The sequence below is a fragment of the Aquarana catesbeiana genome, linkage group LG10 (genome assembly GCF_042186555.1).
Source record: "Aquarana catesbeiana isolate 2022-GZ linkage group LG10, ASM4218655v1, whole genome shotgun sequence".
NCBI classification, from domain to species: Eukaryota; Metazoa; Chordata; class Amphibia; order Anura; family Ranidae; genus Aquarana; species Aquarana catesbeiana.
In genome coordinates this window covers 223,899,708-223,916,916 of record NC_133333.1, presented here as the reverse complement: position 1 = coordinate 223,916,916, position 17,209 = coordinate 223,899,708, and the positions used below count along the sequence as shown (strand labels likewise).

Here is a 17,209-nt window from a genome sequence, read left to right as displayed (position 1 = left end):
ACTCTGTGTGGCTCACAAGGAACCACAAAAGGCATTAAGCACTGGCCAGGAGGGGTTCCTCCTTGGGGAAGGAAGTGAGGGGGAAGGGGGGGTGCCATTTAAAGGATACAGATCTGCTATACTACACCACTTCCAAAAGGTCCTCTAATTACCTGTCAGGTCCACTATTGTGTGGCCCAAAAGGCAACAACCACAAAGCCACAAGCATTTCTAGCACTGCCTTCATGGTTCCCCACGGGCAGCATTTGACTCTGAGGGCAGGGGGTCATTTAAAGGATAACTTTACAATACAAAAGCCATCCTATAAATCCTAATTAGCTGCATTGTACATGAACCCCACAATTATGGAAACCTGCTGCATGCACATTTCCAGTGTAGTTATACTATTTATACAGCGTGGGTGTAGTTAAATTAAGGCTGACTTTCAACGCTCTCTAGCTGTCGTTTTACCCTTCAAAACACATGTTCGTGAGCTCAGGAGGATGATCTCTCATGCAATGCTGTACTGCCAGTTCCCATACAAGCCTCAGCTTGAAGATACTGTACAGCCCTGAGAGAGACGTCCAATAGGGGCAGAGAGAGCAACATTCTCCGCATGTGTCATCACCTGCTGATCAAGATTGCTCAGGAATTTTTATTCCAACATGATCTGTGGTGCCTGAACTACAAAATCTGCAGCGCCAACTTGCACAAAAAGGTACTTTGTGCACTCTACCTGCAGCATTGTGAAGCCGACTAAAAGAATTGCAAATCATTCCTTTTCAATAAAAACGATAATTTATGGATACATCTATTAAGCATGCTGGGGGGGGGGGGGGGGGGTGCGATACGATATGTTAAGATCAGCATCATTTTCTAATTACTATGTGGTGCCAGCAGAGATATTTTAAATACTGTATAATGGAAAAAGAGGCAGATGCCCAGGGAAGAACCCCTAGCAGCTTTTGAAGGTACCCTAGGGCAGTGGTTTCAAAACTGTGGCCTGAGGGCCCTTTGCTTGCCTTTATTCGGCCCTTGGGGCACTAATGCTCACATTGATACAAGGCATTATTTCCCCTTATTGACACCAATGAAGAGGCACCATTCTTTCCACTGACACCAACAATGAGCCATACTTCCTTCCACTAATGTAAAATGTTGGAACACTATTCCTCCTGCTGACATCAAAGATGGAGCACTATTCCTCCCACTGATACCAATAATGGAGCAATATCCCTGCCACTGACAACAACGATGGGGCACTACCCCTCCCACTGACACCAATGATGGGGCACTATTCCTCCCACTGACACCAATGTCGGGGCACTAATCCTTCCACTGACACCAATAATGGGGCACTATTCCTCCCGCTGACACCAATGACAGGGCACTATTCCTCCCACTGATACCAATGACGGGGCACTATTCCTCCCACTGACACCAATGATGGGGCACTATTCCTCCAACTAATGCCAATGACAGAGCACTAGACCTTCCAGTGATACCAATGATGGGGCACTATTCCTTCCACCTATACCAATGATGAAGCACTATTTTTCCTCATACTAACCACAGGCACTATATACATTTCTTTTTTTTACTCCCACTGACCACCAAGCCCAGGGAATTTTCTACTCTCACTGGCCATAGTGGGCCAGTCTGAAGGACCGTAAAATGGCCCTTAGTTTAAAACATTTGGAGATGCCTGCCCTAGGGTTTCACAGAACCCTGATAGGTATCAAGAAAATACTCCACACAGTCCCACTGGCCCTATGGCATGATGGGCGGCCTAAATGGCCACTAGGAATGAGCAGGAGGCAGGAGCAGAAGGTGCTATAAATAAGGCTGCAATAGCCGAAACATGTTAGCATTGATCCGGTGTATAGGATGTAGCCAAATAAAGGATAGTACCAAGAAGTTATGCGGTTGCTGGCTTAATTTCTGCTTTGGATGTTCGAACAGGGGAGTGAAGATCCCCCAGCCTGAGCACCGAATCTTAGCAAGTATTTTTCAATTGCGCGGTTGAGCCCTCCAGGCCATTTCATGTGGCCCTCACACCTCTCCTGCAGCTGCAGGAGAGCTCCAGCCCTCCTCTGGTCCTCCTCCAGACCCCCACTTTCTGCTTTCAAGCAATGCATCCAGCTTCTTCCCAGCAGCAGCATAAGGAAAGGGGGGTGCACTGTGATGTTAGGGAGAGTAGGGGACTCAACTTCTGAGGTTGGGGTGGCTCTTGACATCTAATGTAAGGGGAGGGGATGTGCTGGACATCTAATCTTACTGCTACAACTGGCGGACAGTTTTGAGGACAATCATAATGCTGATGTGGCCCACGATGAAATTGAGTTTGACATCCCTGTTCTAGAGCTTTGCCTGCCAGAACTCTGGCAGACATGGCTACACGTTAACTTTTTTGCCGTTTTTGATTTAGCAACAGAGTCCCTTTAAAGGACAACATCAAAGAATGAAAAGCAGCCAGAAACGTGACACGACAGACTTGGGGAAGGACTAGGAAGCAGTGTTGTCATATCTTTGCTCACGTGTGTCATTTGGCAGTAGCAGCAAGAACATTGCTAAGTAATCATTATGGATGAGTTGAAGGGATGATCTTCTACTCACACCCTGAGGTGTAACTGGTTAACAATACTTCTGTAAAAATAGGCGACTTTAGCAGAGCTTGCTTCTAAGTTCAGAGTAAAGACATTCTTGTTGCTCATCAAGGTATTATTCTTTTGTTTGGCAGAATAAAAGGATTAGTCATACCGGTTTTCTAGGTTGACATTTACTTACCTCACATCATTACCCCGGGGAATGGTAACTTCCTGCGGGACGACGTGGACGTTGTCCATGCTTGGGCGCCGTTTCCGTTTGCTGCGTATGCTCAAGCAGATTGCCACCAGAAGAAGCGATATACCTGAACCCACCAAGACGTAGGCTACAGTGAAAGTCTTACTCTTGAGATTGATTTCGCCATGGGTTTCTGGCTTGCTGCTATTCCCTTGGGATGGGCCAGGATTGTCATTGCTGCCAAATCCTGGGACCAGGTTCCATACGGCCATCACTACGCCGAGTACCAACAGCCCTACTCCGATGGCAGTGAGGGCATAATAGGATCCGCTGGCCTTTGATTGGGCCATAATTATGGATATATCCAACCACGGAAAGCTTCTGTGTTCTTCAGGTCTTGGTTTACATGTTTTACTGTGCAAAGGAGGCGTCTTCTACCTGCAGTTTAGGCCCATCATCAAGAGCTTAAAAACAACAAAAAAAACAAACAAAAAAAAAAAAAGTTAAAATTTTCATCCAGGGAAAAATATACAATATATTGTTTTAAAGACATTAGTATAAATAAGTAAAATCCTTTTTACAATTGGGTTTCCATTTCTAAAGCTTGGTTGCTGTCAAATATGCAAAATTAGCCAATCCCTGAAACTCAATACCTACATTTTTTCGTATCTGTCCTTAAAGTGGAAGTAAAGTTGTTTTGTAAACAAGTGGCTGACAGGCAGTGTACTTAGGACAGAAGAGACCCAACTGGTCTCTTCTGCCATAAACGCATCTTTCTGCCTGTCAGCTGTCATGTTCATTGAGTAGCGCATGCGCAGCTTAGCGAACATTTACTGCTCCAATCCGTGCCGCAGCAAAGTGACTCCCATGCACATGAGTGGCGTCATCGCGGCCTGGCCTATCAAGTGGCCAAAGGCATGGGACCTGGAAGGAAGACCGGGTGAAAATGGAAGCACCGGGGGCCCAGCGCTGCGCCGAAAGACACCATATGACAGGCAAGCCTGCCATAATGTACCAATATGCTGTGCATACTAGTATTTATGGCATAATTCATCTAGGGGGAGGGCGCCTTAAAACTTTTTTTTATAGAGGACTTAACTGTCGCTACAAAGGACAAGTCCACCTTTGGGAACATGTTACGTGTTCCACCTGTGAGGGCTCCGGTAGTTCATTGAGTCTTCCTGTAGTCATGCAACTGCCTGCCCGTACGAGGTATGAGCAAACAGATGCACTGACCGTCTGCATTGCACCCGTGATCTGATGATTACGGGTGCAATGCTTTACTTAGGTGCATAGCTATTCTGCTTGGAAAAAAAGACTCAAGTCCATCCAGTTCAACCAATGGGGGGGGGCGCAAAAACAAAACACATATATACATATCACCATATACATGATCATATCTCTCCCCCCCCCCAATCCCATTTAATCTCCTCTTAAGAGAATTCAGTTCCTCTAATGTTTCCTCAGATTTTTTGGATACATTCTGTACATAGATGCATTTTAATCAATGTAAAGTGGCGTTTGGTGCACTTTAATTTTAGTACTCACACTACACAGATACACTATAATATACTATTCCTCCCTCTGACAATGATGGGGCACTATTCCTCCGACTAACACCAGTGGTGTAATTCTGTCCGCTCCCACTGAGGTTGGGGCATTGCCCGCTCCCACTGAGGTTGGGGCATTGTCCGCTCCCACTGATGTTGGGGCATTGTCCGCTCCCACTGGCCACAGTCCAGCCCCCATAAAGTGTGAGGGGCAGTGAACTGGCCCTTTGTTTTGAAAGTTTGGAGACCCCTCGGTTAGACCCACACCTTAGTCCTAGATATTTTTTATTTTGGTAGGTTCACATACCTTTTATACCAATCACCTTTGATCAAGAAAGATACATGGCAATACATAAATAAGAATGCAATAAGAGAAGTCCCATTGTTCATACATTAAACCTCTTCAGCTCTGTCATGAGAAACAAACTATTTTTAGAAACATATCAAAATTACTTTGTTACCAAAGACTTGCCGGTACCCAGAGCCCCAATGTTGACTCAGTGAAACACCTACAGTATCTGTATGACATTGTTCTGGTGTTTCCTGTGTACAAGTAATTTGCATATTCTCTTTGAAAGTTTTTTTTCTGATTACACACCATGTTGATTCTCCAACAAATGTTAGAACTTCAGTGAAAAGTTATTAAGTCACCTGCGTCCCTGCCAAGAGGAAAGAATAACTAATAACAAGAACACAAAGTTTCAAGGGGAAAGAAATATCAGAGTTTACAAAAGGTGAGCTTCCTGTATGATAGACAGGGTTGTGCCTAGGAAGTAGGCAATAAACAGCTCTTCCAATGTCAGGAGGTTCATGTTAACACTTGCAAAGATCTTTAAAAAAAATATTTTTTATTTTTAAATCTCTGCAAGCAGAAATCTTGTGAAATTAAATTTTTACGTACATCTAAAAGTCTTTTCCTAAAATGTTACTAAACCCAGGACCCTTCATTCACATCTGATTGCCCACAGTCCAGGGAAATGCAATTATTTTAGTAAATATAAACTGCTAAAATACCTTTTCTCATTAGCAGTATATAGCTAGTCTTGTAACTTCTATCAGTGTCTTGTCAATGCTTGCAGGAGGAGTTTTCATTCTACTCTGACTGTCCTATGAGGCTGCAGGACCCCTGACCCTCTGTCCGATTGGCCCTGTGCTGATCACATGCACCCTCCCAAGAAAAAAAGAACAACTCTTCAGTCTTCAGCAATGCAAACCAAAGTGAGCATGTGCAGCTTGCCCCCAAGGCTCTGTACTATCAGGAGATGGACAAGAAGGGGAGGTTTACAGAAGACAGGATCAAACATCTTTTTTTACACAATGCAGAGGATTAACCCCTTAGGTTACACAGCGAGTATAACAAGCATGCTTTACTGCATATACAGACTGATTTTACGGTTGTGGGTTTAGTAACACTATGTACAAGGCACAGATCTTGAAACAGGTGGGTTATATCCCACATGGTTATGTGATTGGACAATGACAGCACCACTGAAAGGGTTAACACACCCTAATATAACCCTCCCCACCAGGCAAACCTCAGTTTCATAGCAAGCAATGTTAAGACCATAGTCCTGTGTTCTGTACTGTGCTCCAAGAAAATAATTTTACAGGTCAATCCAATTTTCTTTATCGTACAGTACATGGATCTTGCATCATAATGGGTGGGATGTTCTAAAGAAGAAAAATGAGGGGAGGGTAACCTTACAAATAACCTGCCAACAGACCCCCAAAACAAAAGGCCAAACATTAACAGACTGCAACACCTTGCAGCCAAAACTGGCATCAGCAGAGGCTTGAACATCCACCCAATAGAATGTGTGAACAGAGGACCGGGTAGCAGCCTTGCACAGCTGTGCAACAGAAGTCCAATGCTAGAATGCTCAAAATGTGCCAACAGATCCAGTAGAACGAGCCTTAAATTGGAAAGAGAAGCTACTTCAGGGCTTAGGCAGGAGAAATGATCCCCCACCTGGGGATTGTGGAAAGAATCAGGACCTCAGGAAAAATGAAACAAAGTCCTATTTTCTGATAAAGGCCGTAGCTGTGAGGTAAATCCCCACAGCCCACTCTACATCCAGGCAATGCAGGGTCACCTTCTTTGAACCCTAAGGGGAAGGGCAAACCTGTGAAGCAGGATGGTTGATGGACATTGAGCCAAAAGGTCTGCCCCGTCCAGAACAGGTCAAGTATCTTCTGCCCACTTGCGAAGAACGTCTAAGAACCAATCCCTTCTGTTGCCAGTGTGGGGCCACCAGAATCACTGGCACACTTTACCTCAATCCTGTGAAGCAGACATGGTAGCAACTGAAGAGGGCTGGGAAAAGCATAGATCGGTCAGAACTGATCCCATGGAGCCAGAAGAGCATTTACTGCAAATGCTTGAGGCTCTCAAGTTCTGGCCACAAACCTGTCTAGTTTCCTTTTAAATATGGATGCCAGAAGGTCCACATCCAGAATCCCCCACTGACAACAGATCACTTAAAACACGTCTGGATGCAGTGTTAACTCCTGCTGACTAAGGAAGTTCACCTGCCAATTCTCCACTCCCTTGATGTGCAAAGGGAATATAGCTTGCAGGTTGGTCTAAGCCCAAGCCAGAATGAGAGCCACCTCCTTTTAAGCTGTGCTGCTTCTTGTTCCGCCTTTGCGGTTGATCCAAGCCACTGTCGTGATTTAGTCCAGCTGCACTGTGTGTGGGCACCCTCTGAGATGAGCAACCCAGTGTAGAAGGAACAGGTAAATGGCCCTCAATTCCAGGACATTTCCCTTCACTGTTCAAGTTTCTGGAGCTGTGGCAGTCCCCAGCCCCCTGGCTAGCCTTTTAGGGCTGGCATCCATGGTGAGGATGGTTAAAGTCAGAAGGAGGCAGGATCTGCAATAGGCTGGAAAATCCACCAAGTCAAAAAATTCCTGGCCCTAAGACACTTGGGCTGATGAGTCGACCTGTTCTAAGCTGACTGAATGTTGTACTGCAGAGGTCGTGACTGCCATTGAGTGTACAATACTACATTGAACAAGGACACCTTGATCCCAAAAATCCTTACTGAGGGGCTCGTCGTGGAGCAGAAGTTCTGAGCCTGCGCCCAAATAGAGAACTTTCTGTAGTAAACAAATTTTCCTGGGATATGTCTAGAACTAGACTCCAGGCACTGAGACAACTCCAGAACTTCTGGAGATTGAGAACCCAAAGTTCTGCAGACAACCTGCATTCTCCCATATAAAGGAGGTCATCTAGACAGTCCAGAATGTGAATCCCTAGGGAACATAACAATGCCAGGACCTTTGTGAAGACTTGCAGGTGAAATCAATCTCAAGAGAAAGGCCATTAACTGATGATAATCTTCCACCACAAAGTGCAGATAGTGCTCATGCAGAGGGAAAATTTGTGATGTGCAACTGTGACCCGGACCCGAGGCAGGAGCAATGTGAGGGGAAAGCATCCATATTTAAATGTGTCAGCACACAACCCCGGTACACAGAGCGAGACTTTTTCACCCACCTTGGACAAGCACACTCCTTACCTCTATAGACAGGAGTTCCTCAAGTACAGGGCTCCCCTGCAATTGGGCTACAGCATTGGACCTGTAGAGGCTTGGTGCAGCTTAAAGCAGAAGTAATCAATTTAACAGTTTCAAAATACCGTTACATACCCTGCACGTGCCGGGGAATGTTAAGGTCACATCTGGTTATGCTCTCAACCAAACTGTCAAACCATCCAATGGCTGGTGTCATAACTAAATCACATGTGCAGCATTATGGCAGTTGAAGATTAAAACAGAGGCCAAGATGGAAGCTTCCTTGGCTGAAAATGATAGGAGGGTTTAGTTCCACTTTAAAGATACCTCCTTCTACTGTTTTTCTTCAAAATGTTTCTACATTCATTCTCTAGTCTCTCCACCCAGAGACATGTCCATCACTTAGGGACACTAACAAAATACTAAGGCTTGCCTAGTGGAAGGGGATTATATGAGGGCGTGTTTAAGCTTTGTGGCTTTGTCAGTGTGCGGCATTTAACCTGTTATGACTCAAGACCTGTGTCCTGTACGATATAGAAAAAGATTTACTAGACTTAACAATACATATTTGGCGCAGTCATTCTTCCCATACACCTTTAGAGCTACCAACACACCAGATGGGTAGATTAGCTTGATGTTACGGCAGCTGGGAACATTTACAATATTGAGGGGGAAATCCATGATACAGAAAAAAAGTTATCCTCTTGATTTTCTGCAATATTCCTCAAAAAATAAATAAAATAAATATATTAGACATAAGCCGCTACTACTCTGTAGTAATTACTTTAACCCCATGAAAAAACTATGCTGTCATCACTGGGTATTACAAGGATATTATAACACAAAGGCCATTATGTAATGCCAAGAACTTCCTCAGTCACCGACAATGCAGAGTTCAGGCTGGTGACACATTATAAAGCCATCTCTCATGGAACTGTAAAAGGAGAGCTCTGGGCAAAGTACGCAATACAGCATTAAGCACAATAAGAACTTACCTACGCCAAGTGGTTTTCATTCACTGATATAGGACACCCATTTAAAAAGGTAATAACACCAGAGACTGTTGATCCAGGGAATATCTTATTGCCTTCAGACGATCAGGAAGGAATTTTTTTTCCCCACTGGAGCAAACTTGACTAGGTTTAAAAGGGGTTTTTTTTGCCTTCACCTGGATCATCTGCAGGTTTGTATATGGAGGCATTCAATTTTTTTTTTTTTATTGGTTGAACTAGATGGATGTGTATTTTTTCAACTTATGTAACCAACTTGTTTGTAACACATTTTTCTACTGTTGTGAAGCCTGCTATAACCCAAAAGTGGACATAAACCATATTTAATTGTAGATCAGAGGGTGCCAACAACTTATCCTTTGGTACAGGCACTTATACAGATCACATTAGAAAAAGTTATAAAATTACACATTATTAGGTATTGTGACCATCACAAATTAAAAGAGTAACTGTACTGTTATTAAAACTATAGCTGAAATTACTTCTAAACCTTACCCATGTGTCCCATTCAATCATTTCTCCATTTACTGATCATCTTCAGGTGTGATAGTGCAAAAACCTCTGTCCAGGACCTATTGCTGCCCATGCCCTCATTGGGGAGATTTTCCCTCACTTCCTGTTCTAGTGACCACACAGGAAGCAAGTGTAAATTTCCCCAGCAGGGGCATGAACTGGTATAAAAACCAGACAGGAGGTTCCAAAACTCCCCCACTATCCAAATTGCTGAAGGTGAGAATTCATAAATGTACATAAAAAGACCTTGGATGAGATGAATATGGCATTCTCGTTGCCAAAGTATTGCACATGTACTGTTCTCAGTCATAGACAACAATATACTGTCTGTAGCCCTCACTACAAAAAGCGGACAGGGCTGCCTGTAGCTGTATGATCACCATTAAAAAGGTTGAAGTCCAGGAATGCGATACCTGATCGGCCTCTGTGGAAGCTGTAAATCACTGTGGTAGCCCAGAGCTACTACACTGGTAGCCGCAGTCTTCCAGGTGCTGTACCAAGTGGCTGCTTTTATTTAGAGTAAACCACAGGGGATTGCTTGCTCTGACTTCAGAGAATACACACAGTTTTAAAGGAACACAAAGCATTTCCTGATTGGACAAGGTGGAGAGGAGTTCAAGTGGAAGTTCAGCCAAAAATGAACTCTAAAATGTACTGGCAGCAACATTCTAAGACTAATCCATCTAATCCAATGAAGCAAAAATCGCTATACATACCTTTTATGCAGCCAGTCCAGTCTCCAGCGGCAGATGCCCTGTAGAAGAGACCACCGACAATGGCTGGGAAGTGACGTCACCCACAGACTTACTATAGGGCTTCCGTTGTCGGCGGGCTCACCTGCACATGCCTAGACAGAGAAGCCTCCGCTGATAGCGCAACGTAGGACTGGATTGGCTACAGAAAGAGGTATGTATAGGGATTTTTGCTTTCCAGGGGTTACATAGATTAGTCTTAGAATGTGGCTGCCAGTAGATTTAGAGTTCGTTTTTGGCTGAACCTACTACTTTAAATCCCATCGGTTTGCTGTCTGCGTCCCTTTAGCAAGATTTCCCTAGATCCCACAAACGCAAAAATGTCTATGAAGTTACAGGGGAATTCTTCCCATAAACAGTTGTCAAAAGAACAGGTGTCTAGGTCAGTGCAGCATTTACCCTCACTTCTTGCTCTGGTGACAGCTCCAAATTTTCCATCCCATCGGTCACCAAGACAGAGGGGGATGAATTACCTCAACAGGGACACAGACAGTAACAGATACCTGTCTGGGGTTCCAAAACTTCCCTACTGCCTAACATTGGAAATAAAAATAATTAAAAAAAAACAAAAAACAAAAAAAAAAAAAAACACGTTTAGCTACGCATACACTTTAAGGTCTTATCTGAAGTCGGTTTATTATAATAAGTCTGTAGTATGATTAGTAGTAGCAGTAGCTGCAGTAGTATTAACAGAATACATATAATACATACAAGACTACTATTAGAAAAACAAGTACAACCACAAGTACAACCACCACCACATGTACCACCACCACCACCACATGTACCACCACCACCACATGTACCACCACCACCACCACCACCACCACCACCACATGTACAACAACCACCACCACCACCACCACCACATGTACAACCACCACCACCACATGTACAACCACCACCACCACCACATGTACAACCACCACCACCACCACCACATGTACAACCACCACCACATGTACAACCACCACCACATGTACAACCACCACCACCACCACATGTACAACCACCACCACATGTACAACCACCACCACCACATGTACAACCACCACCACCACCACCACCAAAAGAGCAATAAATAGTAAAATAATATAAGACTACTACTAGAACAACAACCGCCATTACCACCACAAGTACAACCACCACCACATGTACAACCACCACCACATGTACAACCACCACCACATGTACAACCACCACCACATGAGCAATAAATAGTAAAATAATGTAGCGCTGGTAGATTTTTTTGATCTACCGCTTATATGTAAATTTAGTGGGTCATCTGTTCTGTACATAGTTCAAATTCAATTTATAGCTAAATTAGCCTCTGTTCCAGCATTGGCTGTGTTGCGTGCAGTTCCACACTGTTGCCTGTAGGTGTCGTCACCATAGGTCAGTGTTGGAAAGCAACAAGCTGAAGTATATTGAGTGCTCTTCTTTCTCGGAGGCACCTCGGCAGAGGTGGTCCCCTGCCGTGCATTCTGGGAGAGAGCATTTAAGGGACAGATGCCATGTGCTAGGAGTTCTACCTCGTGGCCCTCCTGGCTGGAGGGCTGCGAATCTGCAGCCATGCAAGTAGGCCCAGAAGCCTGTCTGGGGCCTACTACTGCCGAGATGGTCCTGTGCTGTCTGTCCTGCGGGAAGAAGCCGAACAATTGAGAAGACCCAGGGGAGGACCCATCTTGGAAGGGATCATGCGGAAGGCTGGTCTTAAGAGGAGCCTGGTGACTCGATCGGAGGACGCATCTTAATTTAATCTACCGCACAAGTACTGCTGGGTCGGCTTAAAGGTTCTGGTACTGTGTTGCTGTTCATCTAAAACTACTACGTCCTGTGGCAGAGGATCGTACAGTTATTGTTCTCCTCAAGTCTGTGGCAGAGGCTTTTTGTTCGTGCTGCGCACCGGCTGCTAGGTCAGTGAGAGAGATCTATCCAGGCGGGCAAAGATTTAATTCTTGGACTGAAGGTGCATTCATTCCCGAGATTTCAATTCCCTAGTGCTACATGTGGAAAAGGTATTTGAATTTCCCTGCAACTCTTCTTCTACCTCTTTCCTGCTACTTCTTCCAGTTTTCTCCTATTAAAGTATTGGGAAAGTACTAAAGTGACTGGTGCCTACATTGTAAGATATTGAACTCAACATGGGCTCTGGTTCTGATATTGGTGAAACTACGGGTGAAGAGGTGACGGTAACAGCCCGATCTAAATCAGCAGCTCTTTCGGGGGTATTTGCTACAATAATATAAGACTACTACTAGAACAACAAGTACAACAACCGCCACCACCAGTACAACTAGGCCTGGTTTATTAATAATTCCAGCAATCCTCTAAAAATTCAGCCCTTAGCAGTCAATATACTGCTAAACTATAAATTACATTGGTAAACACTGTGGGTGAGGGACCTGCAATCAGCTGCAGAAGGTACAAGGTTTCAACTGTAATGGATCCATCAATATTCCACCCTACAAATCAAATTGCTGGGCTGGATACAGCACCTGCTTAGTTCCACCCAGCCAAATGGATCATAGTTGGGTGTACCTGAACAGAGATCTAAAACAAATACATGGGGAGTTGGCCTCCAGAGAGACAAATCGATGAATAGATAGGATAGATATAACACCAGCTAGGCTCCTAATAAGCTAGCTTGTACTTTATCCTTGTAAATCCATTTGATTTGTCTTGATACCTTGTAAAATACTTTCATCAGTCTCTTCAAACACTCTCCTTATATGTTGGGGTGTGCTAACTTTTATAATGTTGAGCTTTAAAATTGGTAAGAAAATTTAAATTAAAAGGCCAAAACTTTATTCCCCCAGCTTCGGATAGAGTAACAGAGGGTTATAACTTGTTAGTTTTTTTTTTTGTTTTGTTTTTCTTTTTACATCTGTGTCCCATTGATTCCCTCAAAAGTGAAGAAATCCCTGGCTGTCACCAGAACTAGTGCCCCCTTTGCAAGATTTCCTCTTTTCCTGTTCTGGTGACACCACAAAATGTGGGATTTTCTGTCACTGGTAACTATAAACAGGACAAATAGAGACAGGTTTTCTAAACCAGGGGTGTCCAACCCGCAGACCGGGAGAGTTCAGCATTCGTCCCAGGGCATATCTGGAAGAACCCTGCGCCCCCCCAGATCTCAGTTGCTCCCCCTGAAGCCCCCCCCCCCCCCCCCCCCGCTCACAACCTCCCCACACAGCAAATAACAGGGTTTCCAGATGCCACTAAATTCAAGGACACTTTGTAAAATCCATTATTTTTACATTTGTCCATGAATGTTTGTAATTGGACATGCAGTCCACAGATTTTACAAACGGTCCTTGAATTTAGGCTAGGTTCACACTACTGGGGGTGGTTATGGGTGCGGGAATTGCAGCTGTTCCCCCTCCTGCAACCACCCAAAATCAAAACGCGCTGCTCTTTACAGACGTGCGGGGCGGGGTACCAGTCATTCCTAAATGGCGCAAAAAAACAGGGAAAAAAACTGCGCTAAGATATGTGTGAGTGAAGAACTCAAATATGTGAAATTAAAACAGATAAATGTGAAAAGCAGCAATTCTAATTATATGACACGCATACAGTAATAAAATATAAAAACCCAAGAATCGCGCCTATTTATAAGTAATAACATACGAAACTAAGTGAGTAAATTGATAATCACTACAAAAAATTCAAATTAAAAACAAAATGAAATGGGTGTAGAGATGGAGATCTCTACTGAATGGTGCAGTTTCCATACCTCTGTTACATGCTATGCATTTCCTATGAGCCGGTCCATACAAGGCGATGATCCGAGGACCCAGCGGCAGATCAGCGGGTGATACTTTTCAGAGTCACAGCTGTTATGCTTTTCATGATCCTCTGTAGTGGGGGATCATGTCTGTTTGGTAAGAAGTAACCCCTTCTATACCGGTGGTGGATCACATCTTTACGTCACACAGTGGATGAAGATCGTCTTTTGTGGACGTTTTTTTGTTTTGCACGGGTGGATGACATTTGCCATTATTATACACAGAGACTTATCTTTTTATGTTTGCACTTTACACCCATTTAATTTTGTTTTTAATTTGAATTTTTTGTAGTGATCATCAATTTACTCACTTCGTTTCATATGTTACTACTGATAAATAAGCGCGATTCTTGGGTTTTCATATTCTTAATGGCACCCCCATGATTCTAATAACGCAGTGCATTTTCAGGTGTAGGAACCGTCCCTGCAGTTCAAAAATGGCGCAGGAACCTTTTTTCCTGCATGACATGCAGGCACAGCGGGCCGTTCAAATGACTGGGCTACCATGCCCAAGCAAATGTGGCCCAAGACAATTCCTCTTCTTCCAATGTGGCCCAGGAAGGTCAAAAACAGTTGGACACCCATTTTTTTAAACCCTCTCCACTGTATCCAAAATGTATAAAAAGCTTTGCTTTTAGTTATATACTCACAGCAGGAGCCCGATGTGTCTCCATTCACCGTTTCAGGTATGATTTCAGCCCCAATATTGGGCCGAATTCGGACCTGAAAAAGACCAAAAGACGCACAGGGCTTCTGTGCAAATCGCACCGGAGATGTGAGAGCGGGTCACAAGCCCCTGTTATGCAAATTGGATGCGGGGAAATCTGCATCCAATTCACAATAGTGTGAACCCAGCCTAAAAAGTGTTACTAAACCCTCAACCTTAAAATCAAATCAGTGTGTATATGCAGTAAAAGCATGCTTGTTATACTCACTGTGGAAGCTAAGTGGTTAATCCTGAGCATTGTGTAAAAAGGCTGTTTGATCCTGTTTTCTCTGACCCTCCCCTTCTTCCACTGTCCCCAATCCATCTCCTGACAGTACAGAGCCTTGGGGGGGGCACTCTGCACATCCTCAGTTTGGCGGGTATTGCTAGAGTGTATTTTTTTCCCATGGGAGAGTGCATATGATCAGCACTGTCCAGACAGAGGGTGAAAGGTCATGCAGCCTCATGGGACAATCAGGGGAGAATGAAAACTTCTCCTACAAGCTTTAACTAGACACAGATAGAAGAAGTCATAAGTCTGCTATATACTGCTGATGAGAAAGTATTTAGCAGTTTATATTTACTAGAATAATTCCATTTCCATGTTCTGTGTACTGTGGGAGACCAGATTACGTGAATGCAGGGTCCTGGGTTTTGTAAAACTTTAAAGTGGTTGTAAATCCTTACAATCTACTGTTTGCTACAGGTAAGCCTATAATAAGGTTTACCTGTAGCTACCCCGGATATCTCCTAAACTTAAACGGTTTGCTTTAGTGAGCGTGCCGTTACCGCAGCTCCGGCCAATCACAGCGCCGGAGCCGAGATACCCGGAAGTAACTCCGGGGAAAAAATGTCGCTGGCTGGTACTGTGTACGGGCACCGCAGTGGGGGCTTCGATCTCAGGTGAGTATTACATAATGAGCTAGTATGCTGTGTATACTAGCTCATTATGCCTTTCTCTTGCAGGTCTTTTTTTTTTTTTTTTTTTAATTTTTCATGTGGGTTTAGTAACACTTTAAAGAGGAAGTTCCACACATTACTTTTACCTATAGGTAAGCCTATAAGGCTTACCTATAGGTAGTGTTAATACCTCCTAAATGTGCACCGTTTAGGAGATATTTACATTACATGCAGCCAGTGACATCACCGGTGCATGCGCTCTGAATGAACGGCCAGCCGCGTCGTTCCTTCCGATCTCTGTGCCGTAATCAGCGGCTCCCGCGCGCAGTCACAAAGCTGGAGTCCGCGAACCTGGATACAAGACGGGTGAAGATGGGAGCCCGCTGAAATCTTGGCGTGGGAGTGCTTCATTTTAAGGCAAGTTTAACATAATGTGCTAGTATGCAATGCATACTAGCACATTATGCCTTTACCTTGCAGGGTGCATAAAAAAAAAAAAAAAAAAAAAAAAAAAAAGCAGAGCTCCACCAAAAAAGGGGAGGGGGAGCGGGTACCTGTTTTTGACAGGTACCCGTTCCCACTTCCAACTGACCTTGCCACAGGAAGGCCCCCCCCTCCTCCTTCCCCTGCCGCTGGGTGGCCATTCACAAAACGCAGCGGTTTCCCTTACAAGAAATGGCGGCAGCATCATCCAAGAGCCGATTGAAATAAAATCAGCTGGGGTGCCGACATGGCTGGATCCCTGGGCAGGTAAAGTGTCTTAATATTACAGTATTTGTAGCTGCTGACTTTTTATTTTTAGGTGGGGGGGGGGGGGGGGCTGTAGCTCCTCTAAGTCTCCATAGGGTTTTTTTTTTTCTGTAGCACATGAGCTCCTTGTTAATCGTTTTGTAATATTCTCCTAACTCCTTCAGCTGGGAAGACATTGGGGGGTGGGACATTGGAGCAGAAAAAATGACAACTATGTAAGTGTTTTATAAACACAGAACACTGGCAGCATGTTATGGAAACATCATCCTGCATACAGGGCACAGGAAACCTCTTCATAAACACAGCAAAAGAAATATATCATGCTGGGCAAGCATTAACCACTTGACCCCTGAAAGATTTACCCCCCATCATGACCAGGCCATTTTTTTGTGATACGGCACTGCGTTACTTTAACTGACAATTGCACGCTCATGCAATGCTGTACCCAAATAAAATGTATGTCCTTTCCCCACAAATAAAGCTTTTTAGTATTTGATCACCTGTGCATTTTTTCGAAATTATATATATATATATATATATATATATATATATATATATATATATATATATATATATATATATATATATATATATATATTTTTTTTTTTTCTAAATTTCTTAGAGCACAAAAAAAAAAAAAAATAAATAAATAAATATATTATAATATAATATAATATATATATATATATATATATATATATATATATATATATATATATATATATATATATATATATATATATATATATATATATATATATATATATACACACACACACATATATACACACACACACACACACTATTACTATGTCCCTTTAAGGCCATTGGGCCAAAGTGACGTTTGATGTCACTGCCATCATCGACCAACATCACTGAATCGAGTGGGGGGGGCCCATCATTCCCTCAGAGGGGAAAGAATCCGCCGCTGCCGACAGCTCTGGTAAGCGGCGGAGATCGCTT

The 17,209-nt window shown here is 43.7% G+C and overlaps 1 protein-coding gene across 1 annotated transcript in view; it reads right to left on the bottom strand.

The window, feature by feature from the left end:
- Window positions 1–17,209, bottom strand: part of TMEM51 (transmembrane protein 51) — a 61,669-nt gene that overhangs the window by 19,265 nt on the left and 25,195 nt on the right. The window contains exon 2 of the mRNA XM_073603358.1: window positions 2,767–3,227. Coding sequence (XP_073459459.1) covers window positions 2,767–3,113 — 347 coding nt within the window. The 5' untranslated portion in view covers window positions 3,114–3,227. The remainder of the gene's footprint in view (window positions 1–2,766; window positions 3,228–17,209) is intronic.